Genomic DNA, 13,321 nt, shown 5'->3' with positions numbered 1-13,321 from the left:
GAGCCCGTTCCTGTCTGTCCTTCAGGGAGGGCGGGGTCTGCAGGTAACAGCCCCCCTGATGAACGCGAAGAGGGACTCCTCACCTGACAGGTGGACAGGATGCCGCTTCACACACGGGCAGACACTGCACTCGGGACGCAGTGAGGGTCTGTGGCCGCCCTGCGTCAAGCGAGTCTGTCGGCACCTTTTTCCAACAGCATCTGCTCACTTTGGGTCCCGTTTTGGTAATTCTCGAAGTACGTCAAACTTTTCCATTATTGTTCTATTTGTTATGGTCTCTGTGATCAGTGATCTTTGATGTTACTATTTTAATTGTTTTTTTGTTTTGTATTTTTAATTAAAAGATGTATATTGCTCTTTAGGCATAATGCTATTGCACATTTAATAGGCCACAGTATAGTGTAAACATAACTTTTTTACATGCACTTGTGTATGATCTGTGTGATTCACTTTATTGCGACATTCGCTTTACTGCGACGGTCTGAAACCGAACCTGTGGTATTTCCGAGGTCTGCCTGTACCTGGTTTTAATTTCCATTTCTTTAATTTTCACCTACAAGAATGAAAAAGGATTGAAAAATAACAATACTCAATGTCAGATATACACAGGTGTAGAAATGTCAACTGGGATAACTTTTCAGGAAAGTACCTCGGCATATACATAAAAAATATTTTAAAACTTAACTGCTGACCCAAAAGTCCCTACTGCTAGTGATGGATCCCAAGGAAATAACCCGGTAAGGGCATAAGAAGATAAAACCTTATTTGCAACAGTGAAGTATCAGAAACAACCTAAATGCCAAGTGTCTGACAACGTGGACTGGGCCAATCAGAAGAGCTGACTCCCGGGGCTTCACTGGTGGCGCAGTGGTTAAGAATCCGCCTGCTAATGCAGGGGACGTGGGTTCGAGCCCTGGTCCAGGAGGATCCCACATGCCGCGGAGCAACTAGGCCCGTGTGCCACAACTACTGAGCCTGCACTCTAGAGCTCGCAAGCCACAACTACGGAGCCCGAGTGCCACAACTACTGAAGCCCGCACGCCTAGAGCCCGTGCTCCACAACAAGGGAAGCCACTGCAATGAGAAGCCCGCGCACTGCAACGAAGAGTAGCCCCCGCTCACCACAACTAGAGAAAGCCCGCACGCAGCAGCGAAGACCCAATGCAGCCAAAAATTAAATAAATAAAATGAAATTTATTAAAAAAAAAAGAAGAGTTGACTCCCCGCCAGACTCATTCTGTCCCAGAAGACATTTCCAGACAGGGCCACAGAGCCTCAGAACCCTTCTCAACACCACACTGGAGATACCACTATCATCCACTACTGACAGCTGCCACGCAAGATAAATCTAACTTATCTGCTACGCTGGGGTAAGAGAGTGGGCCATTTATTCAGTGGATACTTTGCAGCCAACAGAAAAGATGACACAGATCATATTTACGGATGCGGGGCAGCTCTACAACAAACTGTTATGAGAACATTATAGACAGAACATGACCTCATCTTGGGGTGAAAGTTATGACAGTGGTAAGACTAGGATGCTGTGAGTTCGGGGAGGGAGGAAAGGCTTATAAAAAGTAACACCGCCCTGGGCACATGTACTCCACTGCACCACAAACCTCGGGATCATCACAACAGGTGCAGAAGCAGCATCTGATGGAATCCAACATCCACCCCTGACAAACAGCAGCCGCGCCTGATGAAGGGCACGCGGGAGCCTGCAGCCGACCTCAGGCTTGCGGGCCAGAGACTGAGCACCTCCCCGGGGTCAGGAACAGGACGGGTCCCACGTCACAGAGTTCTAGCCCGGGGCTGGCAGACGCTGCTGTGAAGCACAGACAGCGAATATCTGGGGCTCTGTAAGCTGAACATCAAAACCGAGACATTTCATCAGTACTTACGTAACAGAAGAGAGAACAGAATTTTTACAGAGGAAACTGAAGTAGATACATGTTCAATACAATACGTACACAGGCGTACATATCGGTGCATTGCTGCCATTATCATCTTGAACAAACTGTTATCTGTTAGATAAATGAGGAACAAGAAAGTTAGGCGTCTTTATTTTACCTTCACTTATTTCTTCTTTGATGCTCTTCCTTTCCTTAGTAGATCTGAGTTTCCGACCTTTATCGTTTTCCTTCTTTCTAAAGAACTTCTTCTAACAACATCTCTAGAAGGCAAGTTTACTGGCAACAAATTCCCCCAATTTCTCTTTGTCTGAGAAAGTATTTCTCCTCACTTCTGGAGGATAATTTCTCAGGGTACAGAATCCTGGGCTGCTGGTTTTTCTCTCAACACTGTAAATATGTCGCTTCACTCTTTGCTTGCAAGGTTTCTAAGGAGAGGTCAGATGTGATTCTTATCTCAGTTCCCCTGTAGGTAAAGTGTACCCCTCCCCTCCAGCTCCTTTCGGGACTTTTTTCTTTATCTTTGACTTTCTGTACGTTGAAACCGACATGCCCAGGTGTAATTACTCTGGCATTTGTCCTGCTGGGTGTTCTCTGGGCTTCCTGGATCTGTGGTTTGGTGTCTGACATTGATTTGGGGAAATTCTCAGTTAAAATGTTTCAGTATTTCTTCTGTTCTTCCCTCTCTTCTCCTTCTGGATTCCCCATTGTGTTACACCTTTGCCCCACAGGCCTTAGATGTTCTGTTCTGTTCTTTACAGGCTTTTCCCTTTGCTTTTGGGTTTTCAGGGACTCTGTCGAGATGTCCTTTCGCTCAGAGGTTCCTTCCTCAGCCGTGTCCACTCTAATCAGCCCGTCAAAGGCAACCTTCATTTCTGCTGCAGGGCTCTGATCTCTGGCGTTTCTTTTCGGCTCTTCCTTAGGATTTCCACCTCTCTGCTCACATTCCCCTTATGTCCTGCATGCTGTCTACTTTATCCATTAGAGCCCTCAGCACGTTGACCACAGTTGTCTTAAGTCCCGGTCTGATAATTCCAACATCCCTGCCATGTCTGGTTCTGATGTGTGTTCCATCTCTTCAGATTCTGTTTTTTGCCTTTTAGCATGACTCGTCGTTTTTTTCTTGTTAGCTGGACATGACACTGGGTAAAAGGCACTGCTGTGAACAGGCCTCAGTGCTGTCGTGGTGAGGTGGCGGGGACGGGACACCCCACAGCCTTGACCACGGTTGTCCTCGGCGAGCCTGGGCCTCTGGACTGTGAACCTCGCTCGTGCTTCTCAGGTGTTCCTCCCCACTCGGGCGGGACAAGGTGGCTGAAGTTGGGTCTTTCCTGCCCCCAGGCCAGTTTTGCTCTGTTAATAGCCCAGCAGGCACGGTTGTGGTTAACTGGGTCCCCAGAGGTCAGGTCTTCTTCAGATGTGCCCAGGGCTTGGGGCATTTCTTTCCCCTCCCCTGCTGGGGGAACCTGGTCGAGTTCCCGGAGACGAACCTCACAGCATCGCGAGGCCCGCTGTGACAGCCCCCGGGCAGGTCTCAACTCTTGGACTTGTCCACCAGGAGCCTCAGTGACCCCTGAGTCACAGACCAGTCTCTCCTGCCCAGGCGTTTCCAGTCCTGAGTCTGTGGCAGGCAGCCGTGTGCCCCCGCGTCTGTGGTCAGTCCCCCATCTCGGGGGCAGCGGCTGGCCCTGCACCCTCCTCTCTTACAATCTAAGAACGGCTGATTGTTCAGTGCGTTCTGCCTTTTACTTGTCGCTGGGACGAGTGGAGACTCCTAAGCTCCTTAGGTGAGGCACCAGAAACCTGAAGTCACGAAGTTAAAGACACAGTAGTAATACCCGAGCACGAACTTTACAGTGCGGCCACTAACGAGAAGAATGGACGCCTGTCGGGCGGCGGATGACGTTTGTTTAGTGGGGTAAAAAGTGCGCGCTGCTTAGCGCCAAAACTGAGCGCTCGTGTTCATCTGTAAGGAGATCTTACATACTTCACCTTGAAAATGTCTTTGCACACAGAAATACTGACTTCAGTCCAGAGCAGTCGTCACTCAGAAGGCGCTGAGGGAATTCTATTAGATTCTTCTCTTGGGATTTGCCTTTGTTCCACAGACTGATCACTTCCCAGTGGAGGTCAGGCGGATGCCCCTCGACTGCACAGCTATATGGATTCTGAAACACGGAAGCTGCTTCACCTGCACCGGGCCCCGGACTCCACCAGAGCTGTTTGCTGGGGCTCTGCAAACAGGTCTGCTGTGAGTCTAGGGGGTGGCCTCCGCTCCCCTTGAGCTGCCGACAGCCCGGGGCGTCTGCACGGCAGCTGGATGGGGCTTGCGATTCAAGAGACGTTAGTTGTTGAAAACTTCCCACGTTGCAGGTTTTGCATTTCAGTATTGCTCTCCTTATGACATTAGGCTGGATTCATCAAGGAACATTATCAGGTCTTTAACAAAAGCAAATTTCCAAAGCCATTCGGTGTGACGTTGTTAAAGGTGTTTCTTTTCATTCAGAAAAACTTCAATCTGCCCTTAGCTCAAAAAACCTCAAAAAACAAAAAAACACACACGCAACAAAAAACTTACCACCGCCAAGGCATCAAAATATTGTGCGGCTGTGATAAGGGAAGTCGGGGTACTCAGCTTTTAACTCTGACAAAAATTCACACAAATGATTACGTCCCAAAGCGTGAATGGATTCCACCGTGGACACCACTGGTTCAGGACATACGAGAGATCCAAGTACCTTCTGCGAAGTAGCTGCTGGTTGATGAGCGTCGTGATGAGCTTTCACTGAAAACCTAACGTTTCCGCAGTTTAGTTAATTTGTTCAAGCAAGCATTTCCCTGACCCCACACACGTTCACCAACACGGCTGTGACACGCCTCAACAGAGCCCACTTCAGGCTGTACTGAATTAGCATCTTCTCAACTTCCCGGAAAACCCTCTCTCCTGCGGCTGTGCCCCGTGGACTCTGCGCAGAGGCTCATTCGCCCGTCGCGTCAAACGCACCCAATAAACACTGCGCAGATCGGAGACTCCGGAGCCGAGGAAAACCACTCAAACTGCCCGCCTCGCTTCCGAGGGCTGGCGTTGCCCCTAACTGTCAGCTCCCTGAGCGATGGTTCCCGCCACGGCTCCTGTTCTCAAACAGGCTCACTTTCTCTGGACAGACTTCCTCAGCCGCTGCAATCAAACAACATTTAACCAACTTATCACTAGTAAGTGATTTTCCTTCCGTGACCAACAAATGAGCCAACCAGAAACCTACTCTAATTGCAGCCTTATAGGTTATTCTTATTTTTGTGAAGAAATCCTGCTGTGATGAGACATTCCATTGTAAATTTTCAATTCTTTCTAAAAGTTGCTTTCCTCTGAGTGTTTAGTCTGATGCCAACACATCTTATAACTTTCTATTTTAACACAGATGTAGTGTCACCGCAAGATAAACAGGACGCTTCCCCGGCTGACAATGACAATCCAAGGACAAATCCACCCACCCGTCACCATGGCTGAAACGCTGGACGCTTCTCCCCTTGTCTCGATGCGGTGGGTGCTGGTAATACAGCCTCCACAGCGTTTGTGCCGACGGGGCTGGTCCACCTGCTGCAGATGCTCCAGCCGCCGTCGAGTGTGAGACAAACGTGCGTCCCTGAATGAGCGGGGCTGTGTTCCAGCAAACCATCCGTGGACGGAGACATCTCAACGCAAAACTCTCATGTCACAAAATATTCTCTTTCTTTTGATTTTTTCCAACTATTTAAAAACGTGGGGACTTCCCTGGTGGTCCGGTAGTTAAGAATCCACCTTCCAATGCAGGGGACACGGGTTCGATCCCTGATCCAGGAACTAAGCTCCCACGTGCCGCAGGGAAACTAAGAGCCCGTGCACGGCCAAACACAGCGAGGACCCAGCGCAGTGAAAAAAAAAGAAAAAAGTGAAACACACCCTTGGCTCAGGGGCTGCACGCAACAGGCAGGGCCGGGTCTGGTCGGCAAGGGGTTTGCCGGCTCCTGCCTCAGCCAGCGCGAAGAGGCAAGACAAAGAGATGCAGATGCAGAGCAGCCCTGCTCCAGAATAAAGCCCACAGACGCACTCACCCACGTCCACAAAGTTCGTAACAGAACACTCACCGCGCCCCTCCCCCAGGTGAAAGCAAAAGACGACACACGTGAAGTGTCGGTCAGGAGAGGAGCCTGGATGAACGGGAGGGGCCCCAGCAGACCCCGGAGAGGAGCAGCTGCAGCTGCGCGAGGGCATGTCACACAAAACAGGTCACGATAAAGTGTACAGGTACAGATGCTGCCTCGGGGAAAACAGGCTTTTCTGAATTATAAAAACAAAAAGAAACAAGAGACAACTAAAAAACTCCTCTTCCACCTAAAAGGCTTCATCTACAAGGGAACAGAAGAACAGTCTACCGGCCACAGGCTGGATCCAGAACGCCAAGCCACTTTTTATTCCCCAAATTCGCGAGAGGACGCATGCGGGAAGTGAAGCCCCTGCCGCGGGGTGGGCAGCTCGAAGGGGCTGCAGAGCAGGAGGGCATCCTCCGGACACCCCGGGCCCCCAGGGCCACTGCTCGGTCTCGGGTGAAGCGTGCTCCGGACTCTCTGGAGGACCCGGGAGAGGGCCCAGCTCAGAAACCAGCTTTGCAAGCTGGCCCCAACCAGAGAACCTGCAGACAGCCCACGTTCAGCAAACAGCCCGCTGCTGCGGACCTGGACACTACAGCGATCTTTTAAAGAGCGACAAAGGACCGAAAGTTTGAGAAAACAGAGGAATGGATTATTTGCCTACCCAGAAAGCACCCTGGACTGGGGGCAGAGCTCAGGCTGCCTTGGGCATTAGTGTGAACTTGGGGAATTCTGGAATCCCTCCGGTTCTTCCACGTCAGGGTGGCGATCACGGCTACAGGCTGCCTGTGGAGAGGACGAGGGGACGCGTGCACAGGACAGGCTCGGCAGAAGTCGGCAGAGTCTTACACCCGCCCTCTTCCCTCACAAGCCAAAGCTCCACTGAGAACGCGTCACTGTGCTCCCCACGCGCCGACTGCTGGCCTGAGACACCACCGCCCGCAGGGGTGAGCCCAGACCCTGCAGACCGGCTCCAGGGAGCCAAGCAGGCAGAGCCCGCCAGCCACAGATGAGGAGGCTTTGAACTTCAAAAAGGACAGTAACTGCAATAACCTGAGAACAGTAAATGCTCAAAGCCATCTGATCGGGGCTGGAGCGGCTGGGAAACCAGCTCATTTTCCGTAAACAAATAAAGGAAAACTTCACACATTTGTTCTGCTGTTCTGTACAGAGTGGATCTTGGGAAACCAAGCCGGGGAGCGTGTCTTTATGGAGGCCTCCCTGCCATCAGTGGAGGCGGGTGACGGAACAGGGGGCGCGGCCTGGCTGCCTCCAGGCCTCACGGGCTCTGCGGGACCTGGCTGCCAGGACCACATCTGCGAGGGCCCCGTCTGGGTGGAGTGACACTGGAAGGCGCCAGAGTCCAACAGGGCCTCTTGATCCCACACACACACAGGAACGTGGAGACAGGAGGGGCCGGGGGGGGACCCGCGTCGACCTTGACTGAGACCAACTAAACCCCGAGAGACGGGAACGCCTCACCCACTAGGACCTGATGCAACAAGGAATCAGTACTGTCATCTCGGTTTACAAAGGTGCTGTAGCTCCGAGTTTGAAGAAAAATCCTTCTCTTTGGGGAACGAACGGCAACGTTTCCAGATGAAACAACAGGAAGGGCGGGGGAAGGAGGTGAACAGGTTTCACCACAAGCTGACAACTCCTGGCCCTGGATCATAAACACATCGAGTTCTTTACGGGATCTTGCCTGTTGCACGCTGCAAATATCCTGCAACGATTCTGAACGGTGTCAGCACTTTATTTTCCTGCGGTCTTTGCCTTCCCCCAGTACTAGAAAACCCTTCAAATGTCCGAATATGATTGTTTTTATCTACATTTACTCAAGAAATTTAAACTCTTCTTTTATGAATGAATTCTATGAACAATGAAAGAAGACTTTAACGATATCACTCCCTAGGTTGTGTCTTAAAGATCAGATGTGACATCCACTGACCTAACTGAATAAGCCTGTACTTGAAATTATAACCCTCTTCTGAAACACGGCAGTGAGAAAACACTGCCCAAATGAATTGCTAACGTATCTTATCTTTGAAAGAAAGTTGTGCCTAGCTTTTATCAGCTGGCAGTGCTTCACCAGCCACTGCTCACACTGAACAGATTTCTGAGGCCTGTGTCCCCGCCCGCCCCCCCAGTCACTGCCCCTCAACAAGGGCAGGACAGTCTCAGTGTTCAGAACCGCAGAAAAGTTTTAAAAAGAACAGCCGCTTCCACTTGCAGGATATTTGTGCCACAGAGTACTTCTTCTCAACTCTCACAGATTGGACTTTAACTCCAGTTAAACTTTACTGACACAGGGTTCCCGGCCTCACCTCCAGGCGGCACAAGCGAGAGGCTACCCTGCGCCTCCTGAGCGAAGTGGGAGGTGTGAGTGATGATGGGTGAAACCGGCCAGCACATGGCCCCCATCCGCCCCGGGCCCCAGGCCAGCGGCTCGGCGGAACCTGCACCGACTGGCCGGCCGGCTGAGCGAGACGTCCAAAGCCAGGACCCCGGAGAGAAAAGCCCCTCAAAGGCCGTGCTGCGGACGCAGAAGTCCAGGTGGATGCTCTGACACTTACCTTCTTGGAGGCCTGGGACCAATTTGTAAACAATATCTTGCATGGTTCTGTCATGACTGGCAAAAAGAACAGAACAGGTGGGTTAGCCAGAAGCGTCAATTGTCTAATTCTCGAACGTTTTCCATTTAACAATAATAAACTCCACAATCACAAATTTGGAGTTTTGGTTGAATTTTGCTTCCAGTTTGCACTTCAGAACAAGTCTGTGCTAGCAGAAGCGACACATGGCCGGAAGGAACCCGTTGTTCAATTTGGGCTCTATATGCTTGTGAACATTTCAAATGAGGAGGAGGACACAGGCAAGATCCTTCGGTGACCAGCTCCCTCTGCCCGCTGGGCTTCTCAAGTCCTAACAGGTATCAGGCAGCCTGGGCTGTGCCAGGCCAAAGGGAGTTTCTCACACTTTCCCGACCAGGGTCCGCGCCAAGAAATACCTTTCACGCTCCCGTGTACCTGAACGCGTGGCGCGTGCGCACACACAGAAGCATAAAACACAGCTGGCCTCCAGCAGACACGACACCCTCCGAATTTGCTACTAAAGCCACCAGCTTCTCAGAAAGCTCGTCCGACCCACAAGAACAGGACGCTGGGCAGAACCGCTGCCACACGGCTTGACATCGGGCTGGCTGGTTCCTAGGTCTTGACCTGGGAGCGGCCTCTCCCTCCCACGACACACCTCAACTCGGGGGTCAAAGTGCAGCCGGCCCCCTCCTTCAGCCCCGCCCCTCCTGGCAGGGCGGCCCCCATCTGCCCCGGGCCTCAGGCCAGCGCCTCGGCGGAAACTGCACCGACTGGGCGGCCGGCCGAGCAGGGCGGCGCGAGGCTCGGGGTGAGGCCCGGGCCGCTTACCCGATGTACTGCAGGGGGTGGCTCTGGTGGATGACGATCCTGCACGTGGGGCACGTGTTGTTCTCCTCCAGGTACTTCACCAGGCAGCTCCGGCAGACTGCAGGGAGCGCGCACGTCAGGGCGATGCGTGCGCACGCCAGAGGGGCGGGGCGCGCATCAGAGGGAACGGGAGCGCGCACGTCAGGGAGCGCGTCGGCGGGGTCTCCGCTCCTCCCGGCAGGGCTCCCCGAGGCCACAACGGGACACTGGTGACAGGCCCGCCGCCCGGGTCCACCACCACGGAGGAGCATCAGCTGCCCCTGGACAGAGCTGAGGCCCAGAAACAGGAGGGGAAACTGGAGGAGCAGCTGAGGGGGCCGCAGATGCGCCTTCACGTCCTGTCACAGGGGCTCCGCCACAGGGGCTCCGCCACAGGGGCGAATAGTTACATTCTAGAAGTTAGCCTGAAAGATCACCGGATTTCTTTGTAGGACAAAATGAGATAAAATTTGCTGAATGTAACATAAAATACTGCCAGCCAATATCTTAAAATACAATTAACTTTAAAATAAAAATTCTGTCAAAACTGGCAAATATTTTATTTTCTAAACTGAAAAATACAGGATCAAAACTCATCAGTGTTAGAGGATTCGTTTTCCTTTAGGAAGTGCCTGCCCCTCGGCCTCCTGGGCCGGCCGCACAAGAGGACCCAGCCTCCAGGTGAAGGCTGCAGCCTGCTCGGCAGGGGCAAGGGCGGCGGGGCTTAAAGGAAGGCGCGCCCAAGGTCAGCGCCAGCTCGAAGTCCAGACCTCCAAACACCCACTGGCCTGAGCGGCAGACGAGCAGACTCCTCTGTCTACGGAGTTTAAGGAAGTCATTTGCAAACGGCAAAAATAAGCATTTCTGCCCACTAGAAACGAATATTCTGTCGTACCACACGTAACGGTTTAGTTGTTATATCGAAATACCTAATTTTTCCTTTTTATTCAGCTTTCTTAAGTGACATGTCTACTGAAATTACCCACAGTGTTTTAACTTCAGACAATTTTTCTCATTTATCTTCAAGATCTCCTGTACTCCTGCTGCTGTGTCCTGCTGTGTACTTGAGCTAAAAGCTTTTGGTAAAAAAAGCCAAAGTATCAAGAGCACACAGAACATTCCGCACATACATGTGTGCACTCAGTCACTGCTCCCCCCCATGGCTGTCTAAGGCCACGTTCTAGAACATTCCGCACATACATGTGTGCACTCAGTCACTGCTCCCCCCCCACGGCTGTCTAAGGCCACGTTCTAGAATATTCTGCACATACATGTGTGCAGTCACCGTGCCCCCCCACCCCCAGCTAAGGCCACATTCTAGAATTTTCCGCACATACACGTGTGCAGACACTCGGTCACCGTGGTCGCGTCGATGAGATACCCGCTGCACAGGCGGCAGGTGATGTGGGCGTTTATGTCCCAGAGTTTAATCTTTCTGGTCAACATCTTTGGCTTCTGCAAGAAAAAAACACGTATTAACTAATACATGAAACGGTGTGATGTTTCATCAAAGGTTTGGGTTCAGCGGAAATCGAGCTACAGTCTGTGTGTCCAGGAGGAGCTCAGAGTGAGCAGGGCTGAGGCCAGGTCCCCGCCCTGCGGCCCTGCTTCCACCATGAGACAGGCAACCACCCAGCCGCCCCTGGAGGACTGGGTCATCCTGGCCCCAGGGCAGCGCTGGGCCGCGGTCACGCTGCCGCTTCTCACTTCTCCCCCTTCCGGGCCCCCGGGCCCTCTCTTCCTGCTCAGAACCCCGGAGGCCAGCTGGTGAGATGACGCGAAGCAGGGGAGGTTTGTGGAGCAGTGGGCGGAGAGGCCAGGGAGCAGGTGGGCCGAGCTGAGGCTGGGTCTAGGCAGAAGGAAACGTGGTCTCTCTGGAGCTCTGGTTCCTCTGTAAAGCCGACCACATGGGAGCAGCTAAGGCCCCCCCCCCCACCCTGGGAAGCACAGCCCACAACACGGCATCGTAAAAGTCCAAACGTCTGTGCACTGAAGTGTGGACGCGTCGTCTCTGCGCCGGTGGGCGGGTGCCCTCCAGAGCTGGGGTGGCTCTGCCTGGCTCTCCTGCCAGACCACAGGCTCACGAGGGCAGGGTCTTGTCATCTGACCCAATACAATGCTGTGCAGCAGGGGAAACAGTCCCAAAGACACCACATCCTACCCCAAACCTGTGTGTCACCTCACATGGCAAAAGGCCCCTGAGGCGGGAGACGGCCCTGGAAGCCCCAGCGGGACCTCGTGTCACCACAGGGCCCGTACGAGGGCACGAGGCTCGGAGGAGACAGGAGAAGCTGCCTGTGGGCTGTGAACAGGGAGGGGGCTTCTAGGAGCTGGAAGGAGCCTCTCTGGGAGGAGCAGCCCTGCCCACACCTGGATTTTAGCCCCGTGAGACCCGTTCTGGACTCTGGCCTGCATGGCTGGCAGGTCAGACACCCATGTGGCCACAGCCACTAGATTCCTGGGGGTTCCCTGCAGTACAAGTAGGAGACTCGCCGGATGCTGACGCCGTGCAGGATGCAGGGAATTTTCAAGACAAGCATCACCAAGAGAACTCCGCAGAGAGAGACAGGACCACGCTCCAGGAGACGGAGGGCCTCCGCATCCGCGTGGGCGGCAGGCTGGACAGTGCCGCCTCGCCCAGCAGCCACAGCGCACATGGCGCACGGGCTCCCGCGGCTCAACGCTGTTGCCCGAAGGCAGAGGGAAGGAAACGGCTGGGCGGGCGGGGCCCCCTGGAGACTAAATCGTCACCTGCACTGAAACCCAGTGGAAAAGCCTGTCAGCGCAGACTGACGCAACCAGCAAGGCTGCCAGGCTCAGTTCACCCATAAAGCGAGAGAGCCTGTAAACCAGCAAGAACGCCCTACGACTTTATTCACGGAGAGTAAGACGTGCGGCAACACTCGCGGTTCTCACCCGAGCCTCTCCTCTCCCCTCGATCACAGGCGCGAGCCGACGCGTGTCCCCGCTAGAGACACCTCTCCCTCGGCCCCTGCAGTGGGCTCTGAGCTGTCAGGAGAGACTAAAAGGGGTGCTTCGCACAGGCGCCCCACGGGCCGACCCACGGGAAACGAGCCCACGTCTGCGAGGCCCACTCGCTCTGGTGTCATGGTCACCACGTGCTGTGCCAGGCCCGGCCTGACCACTCGCACCCACTAGGACCGGCTCCGTGGAGAAGGGCCCACACGCCTCGTGGAGCAGGAAGTAATGGGAAATAATCTAAAAGAGAGAAACCCTAGTCACTCCCAAGGGAAGCAAAGCAGAGACGGGAGAGCACTGACTGGGCAACGTCCCCGCTGGACGCCGAGGCCCAGGGTGCGCCGTCCACCACCGGCACGACCGAGCCCGGCGCTGTGCCCTCGGCTCGCTGGGCGCTGTTCACACACGTCACCAACCCACAGCCAGATCACAACCAAAACCAGCTCCAAAGTCACACAGACGGGGGTTGGGGTCAGTGCGAACTCGTGCTTAGTGGCAACCAGGCAGACAGGTACACATGTGTATGCACACGAGTGTGGACTCACCCACTCACTCCCAGCTCTGTCTGCTGGGAGGGCCCGGGAGTGACCACTCCTGGGCAGCCCTAGGACCTGGCGTGTCCACACCACGTCTGCCGCAAGGGGCCAGCGCTGCCTGGATACGCAACCAACTCCGGGCTGGGCAAGGAGCATAGCAGGACCTGGGGCCCCACTGTGCTCAGATAGGGAACAACTACTATCACTGCTTACCACGGCAGGATAACACAGAGGCCCATGAGGCTACACAGACAGACAGACAGACAAGGGACACCCTTCCTCGCAGAATGGGAGCTGATAAATGGAAGGAGGGCTGCAAGGTCAC

At 53.8% G+C, this 13,321-nt stretch overlaps 1 protein-coding gene across 3 annotated transcripts in view; it reads right to left on the bottom strand.

Moving 5' to 3' along the window:
• PCGF3 (polycomb group ring finger 3) overlaps positions 1 to 13,321 on the bottom strand; it is a 54,749-nt gene that overhangs the window by 24,843 nt on the left and 16,585 nt on the right. For all 3 annotated transcript variants that reach the window (XM_060298833.1, XM_060298832.1, XM_060298834.1), the window contains exons 4-6: positions 10,819 to 10,936; positions 9,464 to 9,560; positions 8,615 to 8,670 (exon numbers count right to left, since the gene is read on the bottom strand). In XM_060298833.1, coding sequence (XP_060154816.1) covers positions 8,615 to 8,670; positions 9,464 to 9,560; positions 10,819 to 10,927 — 262 coding nt within the window. In that variant the 5' untranslated portion in view covers positions 10,928 to 10,936. The remainder of the gene's footprint in view (positions 1 to 8,614; positions 8,671 to 9,463; positions 9,561 to 10,818; positions 10,937 to 13,321) is intronic.

Source organism: Globicephala melas, chromosome 5 (genome assembly GCF_963455315.2).
Source record: "Globicephala melas chromosome 5, mGloMel1.2, whole genome shotgun sequence".
NCBI classification, from domain to species: Eukaryota; Metazoa; Chordata; class Mammalia; order Artiodactyla; family Delphinidae; genus Globicephala; species Globicephala melas.
This window is presented reverse-complemented; position numbering and strand designations above follow the sequence as displayed.